The following is a 26698-nucleotide window of genomic DNA, read 5'->3' on the forward strand; positions in this document are numbered from 1 at the left end:
ACACAGGAGGGACACAGGAGGGACACAGGAAGAACAACAGCAGAAGAACATGGTGCCCACCTGTCCCTGTCCCGGATGTAGGCGTCTGCGTAGCTGCTGGAGCTCCTGCTCATACATCAGCCTCTGTCTCTCCAGCGCAGAGCGTTTCTCCTCCTCATGCTGCCTTTCCAGTGACTGCAGCACTGCCTGCATGGGGTCTTAGCACAGGGGGCAGAGAGGATTGTGAGCGACCTCTTTCAGGCGTGGATAATCAATCACAAAGTGCTGCAATATACATTCCCATTCCACCATACCGTTTTCTTTTATTGCTTCGTCGTTCCTCTCCCCTCTCCTTCCCCCTCTTCATCTCTCTCCTCACACCTCCCCTCCAGTCCTTTATCTCTCTCCTTACAACTTCCTCTCAACCCTTTCTCTCTCTCCTCACACCTCCCTCCCCTCAACCCTTTCCCTATCTTTTCCTACCTTCTCCCACCCATTTTCCTCTCTTCTCCCACCTCCCCTCACCCCTTTTACTCTCTTCTCCCACCTTCCCTCACCCCTTTCCCTTTCCCTCACTCCTCACTTCAACCATTTCCCTCTCCTCACACCTCGCCTCAACCGTTTCCCTCTCTCCTCCCACCTCCCCTCACCCCTTCCCCTCTCCATCCCTTTCTCCTCACCATTGTTGCCGAGGGCCTTCATCATAACCTCGGTCTGGGCGAACTCGTAGGAGAAGCTGACTTCGCTGGACACCTCGCTGTTGGAGTCTCCATCTGCATCCAGCTGTTCGCTGCTACTGCTGTTCTTCATCAGTCCCCCCTCCCCATCCTCTTCCTCGCCCCCGGCCCTGGACCGACGCTTGGGCAGGTTGATCCTGAACAGGCAATGAAGCCAGCGGGGAGGATGAGCGTAGTCACATTGTCAGTGTCCACTGCTACACTGACAGAGCAGCATGGTACCTATCCCAGATGGTCAGCTCTCTCCCTCGTTCTTCATCTCACTCCCTTCTTGTTCTCCATCTCACTTCATTTCACTCCCTCGTTTACCATCTCACTCGTTCACAATCTCACTCCCTCGTTCTCCATCTCACTCCCTCGCTCGCTCACCATCTCACTCCCTCATTCACCATCTCACTCCCTCGTTCTCTAGGTCAGTCCCTTGTTCTCCTTCCCATTGCCCTCACTCTTTCTCATTCCACACATCTCTCCTTCTCCAGCCTCCTACCTGAAGAAGTGGTTGTTCCCCCACAGGATGCGATCTCCATGATGGAGCTGCAGAGGGCTGGTGACGGGGGAGCCGTTGACACAAGTCCTGTCGGAAGAACACATGACAATGTCAACGTCCAGGAACACACAGGAGAAGAAAATCGGGAGTCGGTGACAGGTATCCTGATGTCTGGTCCTGGTGGCTGCGGGGCTAGCCTGATGATGACGTTGATGAACATGTGCGCACCTGGAGTTGCGATGGGGCGTGAGGATCACTCCTGCGTCACCAGAGATGTCAATGATGCAGTGTTCGGCCTGGATGCCCATCCCACACAGCTGAATGTCCTGAGAGTCAGCTGAACCCACCTTGGTATGCTCCTGCGAACGCGAGCACACACAGTGGACCAAGGCCATACACCACCAGAAAACCCATTGATTAGTGTGTGCATGTACACACAGTATTGTGCAAAAGTAGGCACAAATTAAAAAATCGTATTAAAAGCAAAGCAAAAATGTTTTAGGAAGTAATGAAATAAAAAGACAAAGACTAAACTGGCACACAAATACAGAAAACAAAAAAAATCAGTTATGACAATATTAATGTAAAAAAATATTGGGTTCCTATGACTTCGCACAGTACACGTTTAGTGCATGGGCCTACCTTCAGGTAGTAGACCAGAAGCTCGTTGAGGGCAGGGTCAGCATTCAGGTTGACCAGGAAGCATTTGTCCTCCCCTACTTTGATGCCAGATGACTGCAGAGAGATTCCCAGACTCTCTAGCTGCTTCTGACGCTCCTGGAAATAGACACACAAACGAAAAATAAGACAGTTGTTTTTTATTTGATTATATGTATTGTGTGAATATCGTCTGCGTATGAGTGAATACGTTTGTGTGACTAAGCAACCTGTGCAATCTCCTCAGTCTTCCTGAGTTTCTCCTCCCAAGTGACGGTCATCTCCTGGATCAGCTTCTCAGACTCCTCAAGACGTTCCTTTAGCTCTGGGGCCTTCATAGACTGGAGGTAAGGTGGACAATAGAACTTTGTCTTTTCTTCATCCAAGCAGGCCAATGGCAGAATAACGAATATTCCTCTAATGCTAGCACGAGGTAATCAAACTGAATCAAACTGAAATGTCAGTAAATGAGTAAAGACTAGAGTCTCAATACTGTGTGAAGTTTACAAGATAGAACACTGTACAGCATCTTGGTGCCATCTAGGACCCTAAAAACAGGCATAAAAAGCTTATTTCTTTTGTTTTTAACGTCAAAAGGTTTGTGTTCTACCCATTAGGTTACATAAACAAGATAGGAAATAATGCATACATTTGAAATGTAATTGTATGATGTGTCCACCCTACCAGAAGGAGCGAGATCAGTGTTTCATTCCTGGTATTTCTCAATTTCTACCCTTATTTTCCATCTTTTGACTCAAAGACATTAGTGTTCATTTCCTTAACTCCCCCTTCCTTCCTTCCTTCCTTCCTTCCTTCCTTCCTTCCTTCCTTCCTTCCTTCCTTCCTTCTCTCACCTCTGCCTGTGTGAGCTGGTCTCGCAGCTTCTCCACCTCCTCCCTTAACTCGCGGATGATGCGAGCGTTGGGATCCTCGTTGACCACAGCGTGGTTGACAATGCTCTTAGCCCGGTCGGCGTAGCGTAATGTTGACAGTGTCTCGTCGTAGTTGTCCGCCGCGGGGCTCACAGTAGCAACCATCGCCGTGCGGCTGTTGCCGCCCAGACTGTCCTGTTGAGGGAGGGTTAAGAGTTGGTGTGGGAGAAAGAGTGAGAGACCATATAAATGTATAGAGAGATGGGTAAGAATGGGTGTGGGACAGAAGAAATGTGAGAAACAGGACAGTTGGTGTGTAAGAGAAAGAAGAAGAAAAAGGAGAAAGTGTTCCTTACCTTTAGTAGCCAGGTGAGTACAGAGTCTCTATAGGGAACAAACTTAGTCTTGTTCTTCCCTGCTCCCTGGTCAGCCAGGGCAGAGATGACCAAACCCAGTGTGGTCAGGGACCTAAAACCACAAATCCAATTCAAATACACTCTCAAAACACTCTTTTAGGGTTCCCTTTGAGTCATTGTGTGTGTGGTAATTGACATACTGCTCGTCCAGAGCAGGTATACCAGTGTTTCCTCTATGTTGATTTAGCGGCCCGCCACGGCTACATTTCTGCCGCCACGGTATCAGAAATAGGGCTGTACAAAATGTTTGGCCGTCTATCAGCAGTGATTGTTAGAGTGCATGTCGTAGAATAGCACGGACACACGCTTCACACCGCAGTTGAGATTGCGTGTGCTTCCTTGAGAACTGTAAGTCGTATAACTTATGTTGTCAGTTCATTTAAGCCTGTTATTGTATTAGTCTCTAGTTCTTGCAAATTTAAATTAAGTTAACTGGTGATTTTCGTTGTTTGTATTCTTCCCCTGCTAGCTACATTGCACATGTCTGTTGATTCGATAGCGATTGCTGCCCTTGCTCACGTTTGTATTTTAGGTGCATTATTATGTTGAAGTAGCTTTAATTAATAAATAGTGGGTTTATTGTTATTATTTGCTACAGAATGCTTAGCCTATCAAGATCAAATGAAGCAGACAGTGTACATGCTTTCGAGTACCTTAATCGATAGGCTACTGACCATTTACAATACGTTGTTACGTCAATTATTAATTGGCAGCATTTATGCCATTTAGAACATACTTTATGAGTGGAAGGTCTCTTTAAGTAGCCTAACCTTATTGCTTTAGGGGAAATAGGACGAAAGTATGTGAAATATGACATTAGCTATTAGACTATTACATTAACCTGCTCCGAAATATAGGGTTAGAACTTTGTTTCGGCTGGGGAGGGGGGGGTCGGACGGACCTGCCCCCACTGCTAAAAAATACTAGAGGAAACACTGAGTATACACCTTGAATCTGACAACAAAACTGTGTGTGTGTGTGTGTGTGTGGGGGGGGGGGACGGCTACTTGTTGATGTTGCTCCCTTCCTTCAGTCTGTCCCCTGCTGCTCCGGTCTTGGCAGCTCTCTCACTGCCAGCCAGGTCCACCAGACTCAGCTTGCTCACCTTCTCTCCACTCGTCTAGAGAGAGGATTAGAGGGAGGGAGGAAAGGAAGCAGGGACAGAGAGAACAAGATTGTCATGTGTATTGTGATGTTAGTTCACACTACGGTTTGGGCCATACAAACACTGTTTGCCATGACAGTAACTCGTATTTAACGTGATTTAACTTATTAAGAGACAGACTGAGATTGAGAAAAAGAAAGGGAGGTGGAGTGAGAGAGATGGAGCCATTGAGACCTATGTCCACTAGACCAGATTTGAAACAATAACAGAACTACAACACCAGTGAAACCTAAATAAATAAACCACCGAAACAGTCCAGACATACAAGCTGATTTTTCTGTTTCAAAAACATCCTCTTTTCTACTGTACTCAACCTTGCATAGTTCCCCAAAAACAGAAACATTTGGTGTACTGAGTAATGTTGAGAACTGGAGCTACTGGGCTAATGTATGGCACAAACGTTTTCTCCAGTTTTACTTTGACATTAATTCACCCAATCCGGAGGCTTCTTCCATAAAGCGAGTTTACCGAATAAGCCTGTGTCAGTTAGTCGGACTCATTTCCAGTTGATTTGGTTCCATAAAGCCAGTTTAATGTAGTTCGAACTCAGTTACTATGGCCACTGGCCAGCTATGCTGCAAAACGAACCTCGTCCGGGACTGGTTAACTGTCAGGCTTGGCCCGTGTTGGTGCTTAACCAGACGTTCCTGTAACCTGTGCCATAATGAACCATTTTTAACCACTATCGGTAAAAGATTGACATTTATATAAAATAAACTTCAATAAATAAAACATTTAGGCTAATGCATTAAACACTGATGAACAATGATTTTAGAATGATACAAACCTACATAGCCTACGTTTTACTTAACATAAAGAAATACAAAAAACATGTTAAAAAGTTATTATTGGTTAATTGTAGGCTACATGAAAGAAAAGTCAACGTAGATGTGTTTAGTGGGCCTATGGTTTTTGTAATCAATGAAGTAAAGGTCTATAAAAGGATTTCAATCTACGTATCGTTCATGTCAATCATGGCATGTCATTTTATTTTGATGAGGTGGTGGATGAGGTGTCATAGTACGCGGCTTAAAGATGACATTCGGAAGAAGACACGTGGTCGTGAACATTGCGTTTTTCCATGGTGGATCTATATGATCCATGTTCCACTTCTCGGGCTGCTTAAGAATATGGTGCATCCACAATTATCTTGACTACTTGAATCTGACTTGAATTAATCAGATTGCATGAACTAGAATTGTCCTTTCTGGAACCGCTTTAGCCCCAACTGACTTGTTAGGTTCATTCAAGTCAGGTTTGGGACTTTAATCTGATCTTTTTTGAGCGGCCTTTATGGAACAGGCCCCTGGTCATGACTAATTCAGAATTACATTGATGTGAGTTTCCTTGGGCCAATCACATAATCCTGTTTTCCTAGCCGGCCAATCAGAGAGCCTGATGAAAATGAAAGGACACATTAGCCAAACTCTGTTGGACATTCCTATGGGAAGCAAAGACAAAAGGGAAACACGACATACACACTCGGGGGCACACACACTTAAACATGCTCACACACAAACACACATCGCAGCAGTAACAAGCCTCTATTGTCCTTGTGATTACACTGTCAGCTGCAGGGGTGGGGCCTCCACTGACCAGGAGAAGAGGGGAAGAGGAAGTGCAAAGTAAGGAGAAGAGGGGGAGGAAAGAATGAAGGAGGGATCCAAGAAGAGAGGACAGCTACGTCCCTGCAAATGCATGCATAAGTGTGTGTTAAGAAAAGCAGCTGGACAGAGAGATGGAGGGAGGAGGGGGACATGAAAGGGGGAGAGGAGGACATGCAAAGTGAGAGAGAGAAAGAGAGACTGTGGTCACTTCAGGAAAAAACAAACAAAAAACAAACAAAAAAAACATCAGTGGTGGGACAGAGACGGCACGAGTGAATGCATCATAGAGCAAAGAAATACAGAGGAAGAGCAAACATGGAGGCCAGTATCTTGGGATGGGATACATACAGAGGGATTGTGAGTAATAGAAGCTCAACAGAATGAGGAGGGGTGAAGGCTGAAGTATGTGTGCGACATTGTGTGTATGGAGGAGTATGTGTGTGAGTGTGCATGTGGGAGTGTGTGTATGCATGGGCTCATACAGTATGTCTGGGGTCATGCTGAGTGGGAATGGGAAAGGCAGATTACAGTGTGCTATAAAAACAAAGACTGCCCTTGTGAGAGAGAGACAGACAGAGACATGGATGGATTTAAAACATAAACGTGTTTGCATGAACACTTCCATGTAGACATGCAAATCTTGGCGAAAGCAACTCAATCCAGTGCCTTGTCTTTTTTCTCAGTGTGTGCGTGTGTGTGTTTTAGTTAATGTGTGTGAGAGTGTGATCTCACAGAGATCCTTTCTTCCTCCTCAGTTTAAATGATCCAGCTCAAGACCATTTTTAGCTGTGTGCGCTTACATCCTAGGACACGTGCATCGAAGGCACGTTCAGGAGTAGTCTCCAAGTCTCCAAAGAACTTGAACCATGCAACAATTATCTATTGTATCATCTATTTCAGATGATAAAACAAAAGCCTTCTCATGCAGCAGAAACGTTCCAGTCAAGGGCAGGTCCAATCAGTCAGCCAGCAGCCATATTCAATAAGATAGCCAGAACTCCCAGAAAGATGTACTTGTTTGAACTGATGAGGCGATCATGTCTACCAGAGTTACATTATTTATTGTGTGTGTGTTTGGCCTATAGCCAGACACACAGAAGCAGGGTTGGATGACCAGGCCCCTGACCAGGAGAAAAAAAAGCAGGCTGACACACACACACACACACACACACACACACACACACACACACAGGCTGATCAGGCCATCACTTATTTACAGGTTTTCCAGGAGACAAGGTTGGTTCCACTGCAGTGGAAATGAGGGCTGAAACTAGAGCTGACTCGTGAATCTGGGACATAAATGTGTGTGTGTGGTTGTGGTGGTGGGCAGGGGTGGAGGTCTTTGATGTAAAGTGATAAGACTTTGCCTGCAGAGGGCGCACACACGCATATTTACACATATTTGTATGTGTGTGCGCATTTCCCTTACCCCAGACTGCAGATCTTTGAGTGTATGTGTGAGGATGATGTTGAAGACGGCATGAGATCTGCTGCTCTCCTCGTTCATGTTGGTCGCTGCAACCGTACGAGACTTGTTTCCTTCAGACATCAGAGACTCTATGTCCTAGACGGGGAAACAGGAACAGAAAGAGGACAGACAGGAGAGAAGAGATACAGGAGAGCCAGGAAGAGAGATGGAGACAGGCAGTGAGGACCAGAGTCATAAGTGATTAAAAAGGAGACAAATGGAGTCAATTTTTTTTTTTTTTTTTTTTTTTTTTTTTATGCTGTGTTCACACCGAAAGCTAAACAATTTTTTTGCGCGCCGAGATTACATCTCTCTAATAATACCAGGAATCTGTGTGTGTACAAATTAGAATGGGTTTAGTTTTCCACAATCAGAGAAAGAACCAGGCACTCTGCAAAGTTCATGTCTTGCAGGTGTCCTCTTTATAACCCAATGGAGAGCAGTGCCACAATTGACGTTGTTTGGATAAGCATTTCAACATCAAATTATGAAAAATATTGAAAAAACAATTTGCCGCCAGTTTGGCTTTCTCTCTGTGTCCCAGCCCCTTCACTTTGATTGGTCCTTAGGTCTGCAGCGAGTTGAAATGAAACTAAGCGTAGTACGGAAAATAAGGAAATTCTGTTTCGTTATTTAGAAGCAAATTCACTTTTACAACCGATATTCAGCTGCTCTCAAATGGCTTGGCTAGCGAACAGTATGACAATATAAAGTGGATTCGCTTTCAGTATAGATTAGTTAATTTTGTAACATAAATGAATGTGTTTACTGATGTCAAAAGTGCCTGCACATTGCAAATGTACAAGCACTGTATGGTGAATTAGGCATACAATTATGACAACTGTCTCAACCATTGTACATGTAATGACTTCTGTTATTAACTAAATGTTTAGATGTTTGTGCTGGTAAGACTATTTAACAGAGGGGCGGAACTAGACTTTCAGTGCAGTGGGGGCAGAGCTTCATCATGGGGCCCTCTGCTACCAAGTCATTTTAAAATAAAAACCGTAAAAAAAACGGTAAAATATCTGATGAATGCATATGTTATAATGTGTCACTTGTTCAGCCTAGTAAGCCTATATGTCAAATAAGACACAAAGAAAAGCCACATTTGTTGACAAGTTTGTATTGACGAACAAAGAAAAAAGTTTACCAGTCAAATAAAATATTTTCAACACCACAGCAACAGCTGATTGACAGCGATGGTGCTGAACAGGCCAAGTGCGCTCAATCAGTGCCACAGTATTTCTTACAATTTTGTTGTCTGCTTAACGATCCTCCAGAACAAATAAATCTAACAACTATACACATATCCCTTATTAAATCTTCATCCTCCTCCTTCATGGTGGAAAATTTGCCAACCACTTTGTCCTTGTCAATATGTCCCGCTCCACACACAGAAAGGTGAGATTTGACAGTCTGGCCTCATCCATGCACGAACGCAAGTAGGCTATGTCTTAATGAGACGTAGCCGGCTGAAACTTTGTTCAGCACTGAATGTTGCGTTTTGTTGCCTGGCAATTGTTATTGTTGTGCTGGTTTACCATAGCCATGAGTTAAGTGACTGTTACGTAACTTACGTTTGATAAAAAGAGCTGGATTAACGGAATGTGGTAGCGCGAGATCAGAAGCCGTAGTTAGCTTCTTTCAGCTAATTATCTGCATTGTGTCACTAAGCGAGGGCCCCTTTCTCGTAACGTGACGCAAGATCGGCGGCGTTTGGGGGCCCCCTGACTGGCACGGGGCCCTGGGGCGGCCGCACCCATGCACCCACGCTATCTCCGCTACTGAGAGAACCAATATAGTAACATAACATAAGCAATTTATAACGTAGAAAAAGCAGACAAATGAAGACTACATAATCATTTGCATGAATATAGGCTACCACAGCATTGGCAATTTGACTAGAATAGATGTGGAGGTTGAACAAGTACTTCAGAAATGACAGAGAATTTCAATTGTGATCTGAGAAATATAGGTACCAAAATCAAGCGGAGCTGGTTCATGCAGGGGACTGAGACCTAGCGCGTCATTAGCAACTCGTCATATCACACGTCTGGGAACACTTCGGACAAAAAACTACTACAAAACTTCGGAAGAAGTACATATGATCCAGTCCCATCAATTCGCAAACATTTCTCAATTATGGTGTCAGTTATTCATAATTATGAGCTATCACCTGCCCAATAAACATTTTAACAATAGGCTTAACAACAGCAAATAATTCATTTTACTAATTTGCCTTTTGCTGAATCAAACGAATCTCGTTTTTATTAAGTAATATTGCCATAGAAAAATGGCAATATTGTTGTCAAAGATTCTATAGCCCGTCCACCCACACATGTTGCGATTGTTTCCCATCCTGTTGTGTTATGTTGCATTGCGTTGTGTGTTGAGTAAGCGATAAGTAGGCTACCCCATGCCCTTCAAACACAAAAGTGGCTGCAGGAAGTGGCACGAACGCAAAGAGCAGAATGAAAGGGTGGCAAAGCTGGAAAAAGTATCTTCATTTGGATTTGTGGCAAAGAGCGTTCAAGAGGACGCTACGTCTGACCCCCAGCCCAACAGCAATGAGTGTGAAACTCAGCCACCAGGGTAGGCTAATCACATAACGTTTACTGTCTGGTATAGCCTAATTGAATGCATTTAGATATATAACATGCACGTATAGGCCTATAGGCTAAGGCAGCAGCCAGGTTAGATAGGCTATTGTAAACTATGTGCAGGATGTAGTCGGAAAATAGCTAAACCTAGATAGGCTAAACTTTACGCTAGCATATCTAACGAAAATAAAATCAAACATTCACCATTAAAATGACAGTATTTTATTTTTTTTTGACTATAGCTCAACACAATAATTTTGCCGACGATAGGTCGGTTAAGGGGCCCGTTGGTGAGATCTGCGCTCAGGCCCGCCAAGTCATTGTTACGCCGCTGCCTCCACCCTTTGTCTGTGTTCTTCTTTATCAAGGGGAATGCGTTCGCTGCTCTCTACCCCGGATGTCAAGACGGTGTCTCAGTTGGGTGTGGCAGGGAGCTGCTGCGAGCACAACCATATGCCAAATTCAAGTATTACAATAATGTAGAGTCCTCCCGCCTGAACCACTGAGAAGAAATGTCATCACAACTGCATCCCGGGCACTGCACTATCTGTAATTCCAGAAATCTGTGTGTGTCACCAATTTTATCACCGGCACTATGCACTATCTATTAGGGGTGGAACGGTATTCGTATTGAACCTAAACGGTACGGGCGTCACGGTGCAGTGCATGAAATTACACAGAGAATACACAGTATAAAAATAAATAAAACTTGCGTGCAAATTCATGAATGTAATGCGGAACTACTGTTCTTTAGGGACACCTAATCTGTTGCCCCGCTTTAGCTCTGAAGCTCTGGCGCCGCCGTGAGTCAGTGGCTGTGTCTACAACCGCGCACTTGTGCACTTCGAGCACTGACTTTTAGTGCTTAGGGCGCTTACACTCACAAAACCAGCAGAATTCAGGGCACTGAAAGTACCCGGATGGCGCACTGCAAACGGTCAAAAAATGCAGTGTACAACGATGGACACTACTCGCCCTAAACGGGCGCCATATTGGCTACGTAGCGGAAGAGGAGCCCTTTCGGCAGCTTTTCATTTCATTTCTAAAATAATGGCGGACGAAATGACTCGCGAGCAGATTTGAGTCCGTCACATCCGCCTTAGATTCGCGGGTGTCACAATCAGATTTGCATCCGTCACTTCCCGCCAAGTGGTTAACTTAAGTGTTCCATTTGAGACAGCACTACTCAGCGACGGAGTGCACTACAGATGTAAGTGCACTGTATTGCAGTGCACTGTATTGTCCAACTTCTCCTCCCTACAGTGCTTAACCAGCCTTTAGATACACATACAAATAGGGCTAAAAAAATCACTGACGCAATCGGAATTTACATGTCATCTTCAATGCGCCCGTATTCACTTGTAGAGGGCTTTGTTTACTACTGTTTACGACGTTAGCTTGGCTACTTCTTTGGCGTTGCCTTTTCACCGTGAGATATACAAGGTGTGGCGTGAGAACGTGAGAAATTGTTTAAATGCGTGTGTCACACGGCAAAACCGTGAGAGTTGGCAGCTCTGGTTTTACTGACATCTTAATCACCGACTGCATCATGGGCACTGTGCACTAGTATAAAGTTAATGCAAACACGCAAATTCTCACCGGGTGATGTGAATGACGCGATGAACACGAACATTTTCAACTCAAGTGAGAAATTTGCGGGATGGTGTGTTGCAAAAGCTTATCAATGTTGAGATGTCACTGATGTTTAAGAAGAAATGGAGGGCAAGAGTATTGTAGCTGTCTGTGGGCATCCTCTGCTATACCACACTACTTCGTATTTGTTTATAGTAGTTTCATTAGTAGTTTCATTTCATATTGTCATGGTTGACAATAAAATAAAAGTTAAAAAAACGATAAACTCCCAAAGAGAAAGGCGAATCGCGCGAATAAACATAAATGATTCCGCGGTCAATTGCGCGAGTAACGCTTTCGGTGTGAACACAGCATTAGATACACATTCCAATAAGGTTCAGTGTGTATGAGAGTGAAGGTGTATGGTTGTGACTGTGTGTGGGGGTGTGAACTACCTTGTAGCTAGCAACAGCCAGACGTGACAGTCCATCCACATAGGGCCCCAGCACCTTGTGTTCCCTCACTCTTAGGGCCTGTCTACTCCTGCGCGACACACACACACAGCTGTGTTCAGTCTGCTCCTCTAGCGTGCAGCCTGCCATACCAAGCCCATATGGCAGTCAGATGTTTGTTTCTCAAACAAACTTCTGGGGTTTTACTGTCTGTTTTACACAGGTCAAAGGGGTCATGTGTAGATAATGGGCAGGGGTTCCTTGGTAGCACACCCCAGTGTGTGTGTGTTGTAAAAAGTGCCTTTTTAATTGTAATTTCCCAAAGGACAGACTGTGGTAACCAGGGAGACATAGAATGTTTTCTGTTCTAAGAGGAACATCTCACATGTAATCCACCTAGCTGGACCAGGAAGTACATACCAAACAAGGAAGAAAAAAAAAGCATAAAATCAAGCAAAGAGGAGGCAGTTGTGGGTCAAAAGGTCAGAGGTCCTACCCCTTGGGGTCGAGGAGGTCCCGGACCTTCTCGTTGTAGATCTCCATGTAGGAGACCTCCACAGTGAAGCTCTCCTCCTCCCTCTGCTCCAGCAGGGTCCTCTCAAACAGGGAACTACACAGACGAGGGATGAGGCCGGGCTGGTCCACAGACCCCATCATGGTGAAAGACTTCCCCGAACCTGAGGGACACAATGGTAAAAGACGAGAGGGAATGACACAGAAGCGAAAAAGAGACAGCCAATGGGAAGTAGTGATGGTGTGGCCAATTGAAGGACATGACTATAGGAGGATGCAGTACCGGTCTGTCCATAGGCAAAGATGCAGGCGTTGTAGCCCTGGAAGGCGTTGTGTAGAAGACTCTCTCCAAGGCACTGGAACACCACATCTTGACCTGCAACCACAGAGCACAACACAAGCTATCTCTCACGACAACAACCGTCTCTGGGATCCCTCACCAAATTGCTCCTGCCAAGGTTTCTTCAATTTTTTACTGGGAGTTTTTCCTTGTTTTCCTTTAGGGTTTAGGTTGGTTGAGAGGCAGTTCTATGGGCAAATGTGACATTGCTTGTAAAAAAAGGACTATACAAATAAAAATCGCATGAATCCGTAAGTGCTTCAAAACACAAAAGGGAGGAAGAAGAGATGGATGAGCAGGAAGAGCAGGAGGATGGGGAAACATTAAAACAACTGTACGGGGGGGGGGGTAACAGACGCTCGTTAACGACCCTTAACCGTTAACCGACAAGATTCAAAAAGGTAGAATGGAGAGTCTGTGACCCATTGCAAAAAGACCAATACAACAAATGTTTTTTTCCCCCATAAATGGTTGAATTTTATATAGCAGCATAAACAGAACAAAAACAAATTAACAAAACGAAAGCACATTGAATCCGAGAGCGCTAGCTGTACCTACATGATTGGCGGCTAAAACAACACGGAAGTACAATTAGTTATTTTGCTGCTGCTCAACAACGAAAATGAAGAAGCAGAAAGTTGCTAGATAAAACCTTTGACTAGGGATGGTGAAAAGTTGCTAAATCTAGCGACATGGTTGCTAAATTGACAACACTGTTTAACCGATAATATTAACCGGTAAACATTCGTATTGTCGGTTAATGGCTACACGGTTAATTATGAGCATCCCTAGTGGAGACAGTGATGGTTGACTGACTGACCGGCAAACTTGTCCTTCTCCGACTCATCCATGGACCAGAAACAGTAGTCATAGGCAAACACCTGAGGGAGGAAAGAATGTGGAGAAGTGAAGTGGAAGAAAGGGAAGACGGAGAGAAAGTAAGTGTCAGAGAGAAAAAGACTGAGACATAAAATAAAGACAAACATGGCACATCCCAATTAAACTGTCTACAGACTGGAATATCAACAGAAGTGTTGATAAACAAGCTGTAAAAGCACATGGTCAACATACGGTTACTTAGATATGCAGGCTGTTACTAAGATATTTGTAATGCATCTAAAAGCTTTGTTGTTTGACTCGATGATATAGTAATCTGGACAATGACGATGTACTGATGAAGATGAGACAATCTGAGACACCGTTGCGATGTGAGTTACCTTGGACTGGCTCCTAGCAAGGTCAAAGTTCACAGGGGTCACAGGAGAGGTCATGGAGAGAGAAAAAGAAAGACAGGGAAGAGAGAGATGACAACATGTTCAACAGCAAACCATGTAACATCACTAGTTGAGTCTAAACCACCAAATCCTTCTATTCTGTGTACAGAGAGAAGACCCATAGATCATGAAGAATACAATGGGCTCCATTTAGACTGTAGATACACACTGATAGATATGGGCATTTCTAAAAAGAGAATAGAATGAGGAAGCCAGGACCTGGTATGAAGACAGAGTGAGGAAGAGAACTGAGGAGGGAGAAAGAGGGTAAGAAAGGGGGAGAGAGTGAGGAAAGAGAGAAAAGGCAGTGAGACAATGCGATCAATGGAGATACAAAGTCTCTTCCTTTCTCTTTCTCTCCCTCCCTGCTCATGTCATCAGTTGGACTTTGCTCAGTGGACCCGAACACAAACACTGCATCAGCCAATGAGAGAGAGAGAGAGAGAGAGATAGATAGATAGAGAGAGGGCTGTAAACCTGCAGTTTAGTAGTAGGCAGAGAGGGATAGAGAGCAGGGTAAATATGCATTGGAGTCTTATCTACCCTAGGCTGAGCAATAGCTTTGCACAAGACTGCATGAACACAATGACCTATATAAACATTACATGGAGACCGTGGGAGAGAGGCAGTGAGCGAGAGAGAGAGAAAGACAGAGCAGTATTTCTACAATGCCTACATTCACAAAAACATGATGAGACCTCTTACACAGACCGACAGCAAGAGGCCCTACCTAAAACATCCTGTATGTCCTCAATAACCTTTCTTTACCATTAGAAAACCTAATTATTGCCAGGTTACTTCTGCCTTCTGCACATCATTCTACACGCTTAAAAATGACCACACACAGGCCTAGCCGATACACTCACAAGTATAAAAGGACATTTGCGACCCAATCGAGACACCGAAGCACCAATGTCTCTGCTCAGCCAGTCAAGTAAGGACAGCCTTTTAGAGGAGGAAGAGGAGAGGCAGACAGGCTGAGGGATGGAGGGACAGATACAGGCTGAGGGTATGGACAGATAAGAAAAGGAGGGATGGAGTAGAGAAGGAGGAGGGATGGAGAACATTAGGGATGGTGAGAGGAGGTCTACAGTCCCCCCAGGCTGGTCCTGTCATTAGCCATCAACTTGAAATCCCACACACCATAGTAACAAGAAGATCCACAGGGTGTATGTCTGTGAGACAAAGAGAGAGATGGTGTGTATGTTTCTGTACGGCTTGTGAAAATGTGTGTGGATGCATGGGCCTGTGTGTTGTCACATCCATTCAAGTGACATCCGTGAGTTGTCACATCCATATAGCTGTAACCGTGTGTGTGTGTGTGTGTGTGTCAGTGGAGGGCTGAGCCTGGAGACAGTCAGTTCACCAGTCAGTATGGCTGGTCAAGTTGTGTGTGAGAACATGAGACTGTATACAGAACAGCATCTCATGGACGATGTCAGAGTAACCTGGAGGACTGCTGGGCACTTCATCATTGTGTTGGTTGAGGCTTGAGCTGCATGTCATGTGGCATGTAGTGTGCATAATAGGGGCGGGGGGGAAATAAATATATATGTGTGTGTGTATATATATATATATATATATATATAAAAAATATGTGTATATATACAAATTTTTTACTATGTATTCATGGGTTTCTGTCACGTGACTTTTTTGTTGCGGCCGCCATCTTTAGGACCAATTCGCAGCCTCTCCTCGGGTCTTCTCAGTGAGAATGAATGATGTCGCACACGAAAGTAGCACACCTTACCTTACCACCAACGAAAAGCAACGGTATTTAAAGAAAATAGATACTTTAGGTTTCGATCCTTATTTAATGTCATGTGAACTGCTTACTCCACTAAAGTGTAGTAAAAACCTGCCAAATTTGACGTTTGCTGACATCTACATTTACCCCGTCCACAATCCCTCTCACTGAAGCCTACCGCTACTTCACCTCAGGGTGGGTTAATGATCCCAAAATGTATCATCTGGAAATGTAGAAAATGTCCTTGATCACAGGAAGGGTAAATGGAAGTCTGTTAATCAAGCGATATTAACATTACACAAATAGCATTTATCACTGAACTGCCATCAGATTCTGTTGTAATATCAGTCACATCAGGACACCAAAGGAAAAGTAGTTTAGCATACTAACGTCACTCCAACAAGTAGCTAGCAACATAACATAATTCAACCAGATAACTAATGTTACTAATGTAAATATAGCTAATGCTAGCTGTCCAGAATAACGTTATACATGCTCAAATTATAAATGACATGTTTTAATCCATTTCTCACGACGTTCAGGGTTTTTTGGGACATTGTAAAAGGTTAAGCAATTTATTTGAGATTTGCTGCCATAATAGCCCACAGCACAGCAGATAGACTGCATCTTGCAATTCAGTCCTAAAGATGGCGCTGCGACAACTGTGTGACGTCACATATATATATGTATATATATTTATTTATCTTGGAAAAATCGTAAATGGATTTTTAATCGAATCGTGACCCCAAGAATCAATTCAAAAGGTACCAAAAGATTCCCACCCCAAGTGCATAACACTTTAAATGCTGCAGCGTAGTTGGTGTAGCCTGTGTTCACGAAAATGTTTATATTTGCTGCTTTATATAAGCACACACCTGCCTATATAAAGCAGGTGTGTGAAAGTGGCAGCTGTTATCATGGGCCTGTAATTTACTGCATCCTTACAAATTATTCTCACTTTCACAGTCAGGTTAATTAAGTGTGTATGTGTGAGAGAAAGCAATTGTATGCTATTCAGGATGCAGCACACCCAGGATGAAGCACACCCTCATGTGTGTGTGTTTCACCTATTTAATGGTTCGGCCAACACCCTTCCTAAACAAGAGTGTTACTTTGACATTCACCAATCCCTGCCCTCCTGCCAGGGTTCGAGCAAGTGAATGAGAGATCAAATCAAATCAAATGGATCAGATGGATATGAGTGTGTGTGCTCAGTAGCTCAAAGTTCTATGATCAGAATGAGTGTATGACCAGGACTTTCTGTGTTTCTTTGTGTATGTCTGCTGAAAGAGACAGGCCCTGAGGAGTGCTAGTATGTGGCAGCTGCTCCCCCCAACCCATCACCACAAGGTACACCCTGCTCATCTCTGGTGCTCACACTCATCTGGCCTGGTGTGACTGGCAGGCCAGATGCTACCAGCCTAGTCCTAGTGTTCAAACACAAGAACCCAGACCAGTTGACCACGCTACAGTCGTACCTCGTTTTGATCCGGCCTGTCTGTTAGTCTGCCTGACTGCCCTTGTTCTGGGTAGTAACACAGCAGCCCATCTGTGTTGCCAGGTTTATGTTGTTCCGTAAATTACGCTACTTTTTGCTGAGGGTTTAAAAAAAAGGTTTTTGCTGCGACCAGCAGCTCTGTGGGTCGGCTAGTCGGTCCACAAAACTGGATGTGATCAACTTTTGCAGGGTTTTGGGTAGGGCTGAACGATTTCGGAAAATAAGATAAATGCGATTATTTGGACTAATATTGCAATTGCGACTTAATATGGGATTATTATATGATTTATTATTAATAAATATAGATATATACTACTGATCTCCAGTCAGCAACATAACACACAAAGTTCAGAAAAATATACCGCCTGTAAAATATTTTGGTTAATCAAAGCTAAACGTAGGGTAATAACATGTTTTTCACTTTTTAACTATAGCTAGCTATAGTTAAAGAAAGAGAAAAAAAACTTGCGCTGTGGGGACCGTCGGAAATATTTAGAACTCACGCATCTAAAGGTTGAATCTTAAAAGAAAAAGAAACACTGTCTGAACATTTCTGATCCAGTAAGTAGCCTAACAGAAACAGTATGGCACTAGCAGCCATAGTGATCCTACTGTATGTGTATCACCGAAGGGCATCATATTTTTCGTGATGAACGCTGTTACTGCTTGAGTAATTTCGTACATGAATATGGAGTTAGGCTTTGAAACATTTCGATCCGTGATCCTGTCGGGTGTTATTTGGCTTATTTGACACACTGCTGTTCAGCATTTTAGCTATGCATCGTACATGGCTTTGTGGTGTTTTTTTTTGGGCAGAATTAGGTTGGTAGTGTTGCCCCGTGTGTTAGTGTTAGCCAGGCAGGTTTAGCACAATACTTGACACTGCGCAGCATCTTTTTTAAAGGCAAAATTGGCAAAGTGTCTGTAGTGATAGGTTTTGTCGAGCCTGAGGCCATCGTACAGGTCAAGGTAAAGTGTAACGTGCAAAGTTGATCCTTCGTCTGCAAACTGCATTACTCTCGCGTGTCACATGACCAAAGTTAAATCGCAGCCTTTGTGATTACAAAATCTTGTTTTGTCACATCGCGATATTATCGCAAATGCAATTAAATCGTTCAGCCCTAGTTTTGGGGTTGATTAACAAATTGGCCGCAACAGAAAAAAGAGGGTGTGGGAGAGAAAGGGAAATAGAGAGATAGTTGCACTTAGACGGTCAAATACAGTGTAGAAATGTAGGCAGGAGAGGGGTATGTGAAGGGTTACAGACACATAGGCTCTTCAGCACACAACTTAAAGGGATTGAGCAGAGGACAGCTTCAACGTGACAATGTATTTGTCACCAAGGGGAAATTGGTTTTGTAACGAAGATCTTTGTAAAGCTGTTTATTGGTTTAATGTCGTTGGGTCGTTTTAGGTCTTTCTGGTTCTGTTCAAGCACTTCCCGATTCACACAACTGAGGACGGTTTACCACATCTGGACCAAGCACCAGACCATCCTCATGCTGGCACAGATATTGGCTTACTGTAGCTGCTGCCAGCTTAACAGGCAAATTGTCACACAACGTCACATGTAAACTATACAACAACAAACGGACGCACAGCTGGGATTACAGTTCTTGCTGAGCCCATCTACTCTTATCTGTGCTGAGTTCCATCAGCTGTCTCAGAACCACAGGAGGAATTCTACCGCAGAAGGTCTGGCACAGAGCCTTAAACATCATCAGGTTCAGATGCTTGAATGTTGACATTCTAAAGAAATTCTTTGCATCCAATTACCCCCCCCCCCCCTTCCTTGACACACACACAGAATTCAATCCAATTATAAGAAAAGGGCTTCTATGCAATGTTGCATCAACATTTTGAGAGGCTGTACATCAAGTCACCAAGTATTCATGGATTGAAATTGATATGCTCCCAAAATTGTATCTGTGCAACTTCAAAATATATTTGAGTGCATTTCTGATCACTCCTTCATCCAATTCCCTCTCCCTCCAACTCCTCCTACCTCCCCTCCCCTCGTAACTTTCCGCCGCAACCTCCGCTCCCTATCCCCCTCCCATTTCTCCTCCATTGTAACATCCTCCCTCCCATTGACGAGTTCATGTCCCGCCCCACTGACACTACCACGAACACCCTGTTATCCATACTAACTACATCACTCGACTCTCTCTGTCCCCTGTCAACCAGGCCTGCACGATCCTCTCCCTCCTGCCCGTGGCTCACGGATGTTATCCGTGAAGAACGGTCCATCCTTCGGGCATCTGAGAAGAGATGGCGCAAGTCCAAAGATGGTCTGGACCTCGATAAGTATCACTCCCTCCTCAAACCCTTCTCTGCCCGCATAACTGATGCTAAAACCCACTACTTCCTGAACAAAATTTACTCTGCCTCAAACCCTCACAAACTTTTCTCCACCTTCTCCACCCTTCTTAATCCCCCCCCCCCTCCACCCTGACGGCAGACGACTTCTCCTTCTTTGAGAAAAAATATGCTGACATTAGCAGTCGGTTCCCCGAACCCACCTTTCCTACCCACTCACCCTCTATGACTGACCCAACTAAATGTCTAAACTCTTTCTCTCCCCTGTCCGAGGCAAAGATCTCTGACCTCATTCTCTCTCATCGCCCCACCTCCTGTCCCCTTGATCCAGTCCCCTCCCCTCTCCTCTCTTTCAAACCATCTCTCCCTCCATCATAACTTTTCTTCTCCATGTCCTTAACTCTTCTCTTACTTCCGGCACTTTCCCCACTGCCTTCAAACAGGCCAGAGTTAGCCCTCTACTCAAAAAACCCTCCCTTAACCCAGCCGTCCTCCAGAACTACAGACCAGTATCACTGCTACCCTTCTTTTCTAAAACAATTGAACGTGTTGTATCTAACCAACGGTCAAACTTTCTCTCTAACAACAACCTGCTTGACCCCAACCAATCGGGCTTCAAGACTGGCCACTCCTGTCAGTCACCACTGCCCTCCAGTTTGCCAGAGCGGCTTTGAGGTCATCCGTCATCATTCTGCTGGACCTTTCTGCAGCATTTGATACGGTTAACCATCAAATCCTGCTCGCCAGACTTGAGATAAGCATCACTGGCACTGCACTTCAGTGGATCTCATCCTACCTGTCGGGAAGATCCTACCAGGTCTCCTGGGGAGGCAAAGTGTCAGGCCCCCGCTGGCTCTCCACTGGTGTCCCACAGGGTTCCGTCCTTGGACCCCTCCTCTTCTCCCTGTACACCACCTCGCTTGGACCAATCATCACCTCCCATGGCTTCTCCTACCACTGCTATGCTGACGACACGCAGCTGTACCTGTCGTTCCCCCCGACTGATCCGGGGATCTCAGCTAGGATCGAGGCCTGCCTCACAGACATCTCCGCCTGGATGACCAAGCACCACCTCCAGCTGAACCTCGCCAAAACAGAACTCATCATCCCGGCCAAACCCTCCATCTCCCACGATCTCTCAATCACCCTGGGATCTGCGACGGTGACCCCTTCATCCTCTGCCAGGAACCTTGGGGTTACCATGGACGACGAGCTCTCCCTCACGGCCCACATTCCTGCAGTCTCCCGGTTGTGTATATTCACCCTCTACAACATCCGGAAGATCAGGAGGTACCTGTCTGAGCACTCCACCCAGCTGCTAGTCCAAGCACTTGTCCTCTCCAAGTTGGACTACTGCAACTCGCTGCTTGCCGGTCTCCCAGCATGCGCAACCCGCCCTCTCCAGAGGATTCAGAACGCGGCAGCCCGCCTGGTCTTCAATCTACCCAGACGCTCCCATGTTACCCCGCTCCTCATCTCCCTCCACTGGCTTCCCATCACAGCCCGTATCAGATTCAAGACTCTGGTACTGACCTTCCGAGCGGTGAACGGGACTGCACCCGACTACATCAAGTCTCTCCTTCAGCCTTACACCCCCACCCGCCACCTACGGTCTTCTTCTGACAACCGTCTGGTGGTCCCACCGCTCAAGAGCGCCCGGTCCCAACACAAAGTCTTCTCCTGTCTGGCCCCCCAATGGTGGAATCAACTCCCCACCTCCATCAGGGACACTGACTGTCTCTCCACCTTCAAGAAAAGGCTCAAGACACACTTGTTCCGGGAGTACAACGGCACTTAGGAATGATTGGCTGGACCTGATGTTAGTTTCCTCCAGGATCACAATGTCTCTTATTGAGAGTCTTGTTGCTTTTGTTGGTTTGTTGTAACTGTCTTAAAATGATTGTACTCGCCGTGAAATATATTATTGTTGCTTGCTTTTTTCCCCACAGGTACACTCTTGCACTTTTGAGGTTCTTGCTGTTTAATTGTAACTTGTCCAACTACATGCTCTTATAGTTCTTCCCGTTGGGACTTATTTGGTTTTCACAATGTATGCTTCATGTTTGGCTACCCGCAATGTTTGGGGCTATCTCGTTGTTATGGTCAGTGACCTATGCACGTTTGTAAAACTCTCTCTTGGAAGTTGCTTTGGATAAAAGCGTCTGCTAAATGCATAAATGCAAATGTAAATAATCGTTATGGTGCAACCTGCTTAATAGGGGTGGGGGAAAAATCAATTCACATTCGAATCCCGATTCAGTCTTCTCGTCTTTTTATTTATTTATCGTGACCCCAAGAATCGAATGGTACCAAAAGATCCCCCCCCCCCCCCCCAACTGTTTAATTTCTTTACAAAACGCTTGCTAATTTGCCTACTGCACAGTATGTGCCTACTGTGACAGGCAGGCACATACTGATAGTGACCGGTCTAACATTCTATCCAGCATTACATAACCAGTTAAACTTCATCTTCACGTTCTTAACTTTAATGCAGATTTTAGATAAAGTTAGTTCAAATTAGACGTCAATCACTCCTTGTCACTGCGCTACGTTATCACGTGACTTGTGCTCAAAATTTGCTGAAAAGACAATATGAACGTTTTCGATGGGTGCTTCAAAATCTTTGCTGACAGCTGAAGAATTTCAGTTGTTTTCTCCTAAAATGAGTAACACTTTTTAATCCCAGTTTACATGGTGACCCAAGCTGGCAAAATGTTTAAGCGGCATCTATGTTAGTAAACATAACAGAAATTTTAGCAAATTTTAGTTGATGTTTCCTGTGAGGAAACATCAACATGGCTTGTGCTACCCTTCTTCCCTCTCTTAGCTCCTGCTCCTTTCCTCCCTCTCCGCATCCTCCTCTCTTTTTTCATTGGATGAAGGAACCTGCCGGACTCAGACAGAATGGAGTCATAAAACTGGCGCGCATGCAAGTGCACACCAATGCACACAAAACACACAGACCCATATACTCACAGAGAAACACCCGTTCCCTTTACCCATGTTTCTTAGAATGCCCTTGAAGCAGCAATTCTCCCTCTGTGCATCCAAAACACACCCAACACTGTGGCGAGACTGAGAGTCTGACTCACTTAATTTTGCAGTCATTTTGCAGGGGGTTAAACGCATCATCTCTAAGGCAAAGCAAAGATAGGTTTCCACCTAAAATGTGGAGGATTACATAAATAAGCCTAGAGGGACTTACCGATCCCAGTGACGGCTGTTCATCATGCTAACTTGTGTGAGCTCTGAGCTCCATCTCTGGTAGGGCTGGGGGCCTTCCTAGGGAAGAGGCCCTGATTTACTCTCTGATCAGGCTGGTGGGGGAGGAGAGGCTTCAACAAGTCAGGGAGAGACCTCTGCTTTTCATCTTCCCTGGTCTATCCATCCATCTAGCTGTCCATTCCCCCCTCGCTCTTAACCACCCTTAGTCTGCCATATTTGATCTCAGGCTTCTCCTCAGTTCTTTCTCTGCCTCCACCTCCTAGTCCTCCTCTTATTTCTCCACCTGAGGCATGTCTTTAACCACTAGAATTTTTTTTATATACTAAAAACTCAACCCTACGCCCGAGCCCCATCCCTAAACCCTATCCCCTACCGTACATCTCAGCCCTAGCCCGAGACTCAGACTGACGTTCATCACACTGACAGCTGTCAGGGTGAGTCAGGCCCCAGCTCGAGGGGGTGTGGAGAGCTGGAAGCACCCCCATCTCACACCCCAAGACAGGACGCGGTCAGGCAGCCAATGAGAAGAGAAAGAGACAGTCAGGAGATTGGAGAGCCAGCCTCACTCCCCCCCCCCCAAGCACTGTAGTCCTGCATCCCTCCCTCCCCCCCTCCCTCCTCTGCTCTGGTGAGTGTCATTTAAAAAATAAGTTTCTGCATGGCTGCTCCTCTTCCCTCCCTCTTCCGTACTCTCCCGCCCTCCCCCTGTTGCACTGTCTCCTACACCCGCCCCTTTCTCGCCTACACCCGCTCTCTCTGTCCTGTACCTGGTCTCTCTCTTGCTCTTTCCTGTACTCAGTCTCTCTCTCTCTTGCACTCTCCCCCTTCTCTCTCTCTCTTTTTTCCTGTGTTACTTGTGGAGGGTGAGGTGGATGTGACGGGGGCGTTACTGTGGGTTTGGTTCTGCTCTTGACCTACAGTTAGGTCCATAAATATTTGGACATTGACACAATTTTCATCATTTTGGCTCTGTATACCACCACAATGGATTTGAAATGAAACAATCAAGATGTGCTTTAAGTGCAGACTTTCAGCTTTAATTTCAGGGTATTTACATCCAAATCAGGTGAACGGTGTAGGAATTACAACACACTTTATATGTGGCCCCCCCCTTTTTAAGGGACCAAAAATAATTGGACAAACTAACATAATCATAAATCTAATTGTCACTTTTAATACTTGGTTGCAAATCCTTTTCAGTCAATGACAGCCTGAAGTCTGGAACCCATAGACATCACCAGACGCTGGGTTTCGTCCCTGGTGATGCTCTGCCAGGCCTTTACTGCAACTGTCTTCAGTTCCTGCTTGTTCTTGGGGCATTTTCCCTTCAGTTTTGTCTTTAGCAAGTGAAATGCATGCTCAATTGGATTTAGGTCAGGTGATTGACTTGGCCATTGCAGAACATTCCACTTCTTTGCCTTAAAAAACTCTTTGGTTGCTTTCGCAGTATGCTTCGGGTCATTGTCCATCTGCACTGTGAAGCGCCGTCCTATGAGTTCTGAAGCATTTGGCTGTATCTGAGCAGATAATATTGCCCGAAACACTTCAGAATTCATCCTACTGCTTTTGTCAGCGTCACATCATCGATAAATACAAGGGAACCAGTTCCATTGGCAGCCATACATGCCCACGCCATAACACTACCTCCACCATGCTTCACTGATGAGGTGGTATGCTTTGGATCATGAGCAGTTCCTTCCCTTCTCCATACTCTTCTCTTCCCATCATTCTGGTACAAGTTGATCTTGGTCTCATCTGTCCATAGGATGTTGTTCCAGAACTGTACAGGCTCTTTTAGATGTTTTTTGGCAAACTCTAATCTGGTCTTCCTGTTTGTGAGACTCACCAATGGTTTACATCTTGTGGTGAACCCTCTGTATTTACTCTGGTGAAGTCTTCTCTTAATTGTTGACTTTGACACAGATACGCCTACCTCCTGGAGAGTGTTCTTGATCTGGCCAACTGTTGTGAAGGGGTTTTTCCTCACCAGGGAAAGAATTCTTCTGTCATCCACCACAGTTGTTTTCCGTGGTCTTCCGGGTCTTTTGGTGTTGCTGAGCTCACCAGTGCGTTCTTTCTTTTTAAGAATGTACCAAACAGTTGATTTGGCCAAACCTAATGTTTTTGCTATCTCTCTGATAGGTTTGTTTTGATTTTTCAGCCCAACGATGGCTTGCTTCACTGATGGTGACAGCTCTTTGGACTTCATATTGAGAGTTGACAGCAACAGATTCCAAACACAAATATCATACTTGAAATGAACTCTAGACCTTTTATCTGCTCCTTGTTAATGAAATAACGAACTCCCATGAGGGAATAACATACACCTGGCCATGGAACAGCTGAGCAGCCAATTGTCCAATTACTTTTGGTCCCTTAAAAAGGGGGGGGGCACATATCAAATGTGTTGTAATTCCTACACCGTTCACCTGATTTGGATGTAAATACCCTGAAATTAAAGCTGAAAGTCTGCACTTAAAGCACAGCTTGATTGTTTCATTTCAAATCCATTGTGGTGGTATACAGAGCCAAAATGATGAAAATTGTGTCAATGTCCAAATATTTATGGACCTAACTGTACATCCTTATCACGCAGACACAGATCTTTTTGATGAAGATGCATGACAAAAAAAAAGGGGGTGGGCCATCTGAAAGATCACGTGCTGCTGATTGACGGACAGGGTAAGAGGTCAACACTGACCTCATGATATCTTCAACCAAAGTGTTGATTGTGTAAGAGAGACTGCTCTCCTTAGTCTTTCATTTACCTTTAAAACTACACATACTGCTAAAGGTGAACAACCTTTCAGTTCACAGAAAGACTGCAAACCAGAAACATCAATCCATATCTGTGCCATCAGATTGTAACTGGAAAAGGACTTTTGTTTGCCAATATCCATCTAGTGGAACTCAGAACTGGGTGAGTTCACATACAAATACCATTACGTCATGATGCGATGGTAGAATATGACTGAGCCTCATGCTGATCAGCTTCTTAACACAGACCTTTATTTATTTATTTATCTGAGAGATTGTAAGAGAGGGAGCGCTAGGTAGTGCAAGAAAGTTATAGGACGTCTACATGCCAAATTACAGCTCCAGACAATTCAACACTGATGGGACAGACAATTTATCACTTTTCAAAGATGTGCCTCACACACACTTTCATGTCACACACACACAAACTCACACTCACAAAGTAGGAACAGGTGTAAGAGTGGGACCCCCAAGTATTCAGACCAGCAGCAGGCTTCATGAAGTGAGCCTCGTATTTTAACTGTCTGTTGGGAAGGCGAGAAGGCTACACACTCGTTCTCCAAGTTGAAACTCCCCTCTCCCACACATGGACATAAAAAGTAAAGAGAAAGATGGAGAAAGAGAAAAGGAAGGACATCGCTTCTCTTGTTTACCCTCATAAAAGTCAGCAAGAAAACTTTATGGCCGGCAGATGCTAAAGCAAATGTGAACCCCCACCCCTCATTTTGTTATTCTCCATTCCGATACCACTCTTTATAAATGGGATACCACAGTCGGTGTCGGTGAACCCGAGTTAACCCCATCACCCCCACCCTGCTGTCAAGGCAACGGAAGGACTGAGAATAAGGGAGGAAGTCAGCAGGAGGAGAGTTATGCCCCAACACACGGCAGGATGGGAGGACAAGCAGCAGGCAGCCTGCTGCACACACACACTTATAACGTCCCTCATACACACTTGTTCGCCCTTCTTTGTCTCTCTCTTGCTCACATTCTCTGACAAACACATTTAA

The 26698-nt window shown here is 44.9% G+C and overlaps 1 protein-coding gene across 1 annotated transcript in view; it reads right to left on the minus strand.

Annotated features, from left to right (window-relative positions):
• Positions 1-26698, minus strand: part of kif13ba (kinesin family member 13Ba) — a 49298-nt gene that overhangs the window by 18235 nt on the left and 4365 nt on the right. Inside the window, exons 4-18 of the mRNA XM_067260106.1 lie at positions 14086-14098; positions 13689-13749; positions 12812-12904; positions 12512-12692; positions 12019-12106; positions 7350-7484; positions 4156-4268; positions 3089-3200; positions 2715-2927; positions 2091-2201; positions 1846-1980; positions 1432-1562; positions 1204-1290; positions 660-853; positions 61-197 (exon numbers count right to left, since the gene is read on the minus strand). Coding sequence (XP_067116207.1) covers positions 61-197; positions 660-853; positions 1204-1290; positions 1432-1562; positions 1846-1980; positions 2091-2201; positions 2715-2927; positions 3089-3200; positions 4156-4268; positions 7350-7484; positions 12019-12106; positions 12512-12692; positions 12812-12904; positions 13689-13749; positions 14086-14098 — 1804 coding nt within the window. The remainder of the gene's footprint in view (positions 1-60; positions 198-659; positions 854-1203; positions 1291-1431; positions 1563-1845; positions 1981-2090; positions 2202-2714; positions 2928-3088; positions 3201-4155; positions 4269-7349; positions 7485-12018; positions 12107-12511; positions 12693-12811; positions 12905-13688; positions 13750-14085; positions 14099-26698) is intronic.

This window comes from Osmerus mordax, chromosome 22, assembly GCF_038355195.1.
Source record: "Osmerus mordax isolate fOsmMor3 chromosome 22, fOsmMor3.pri, whole genome shotgun sequence".
NCBI classification, from domain to species: Eukaryota; Metazoa; Chordata; class Actinopteri; order Osmeriformes; family Osmeridae; genus Osmerus; species Osmerus mordax.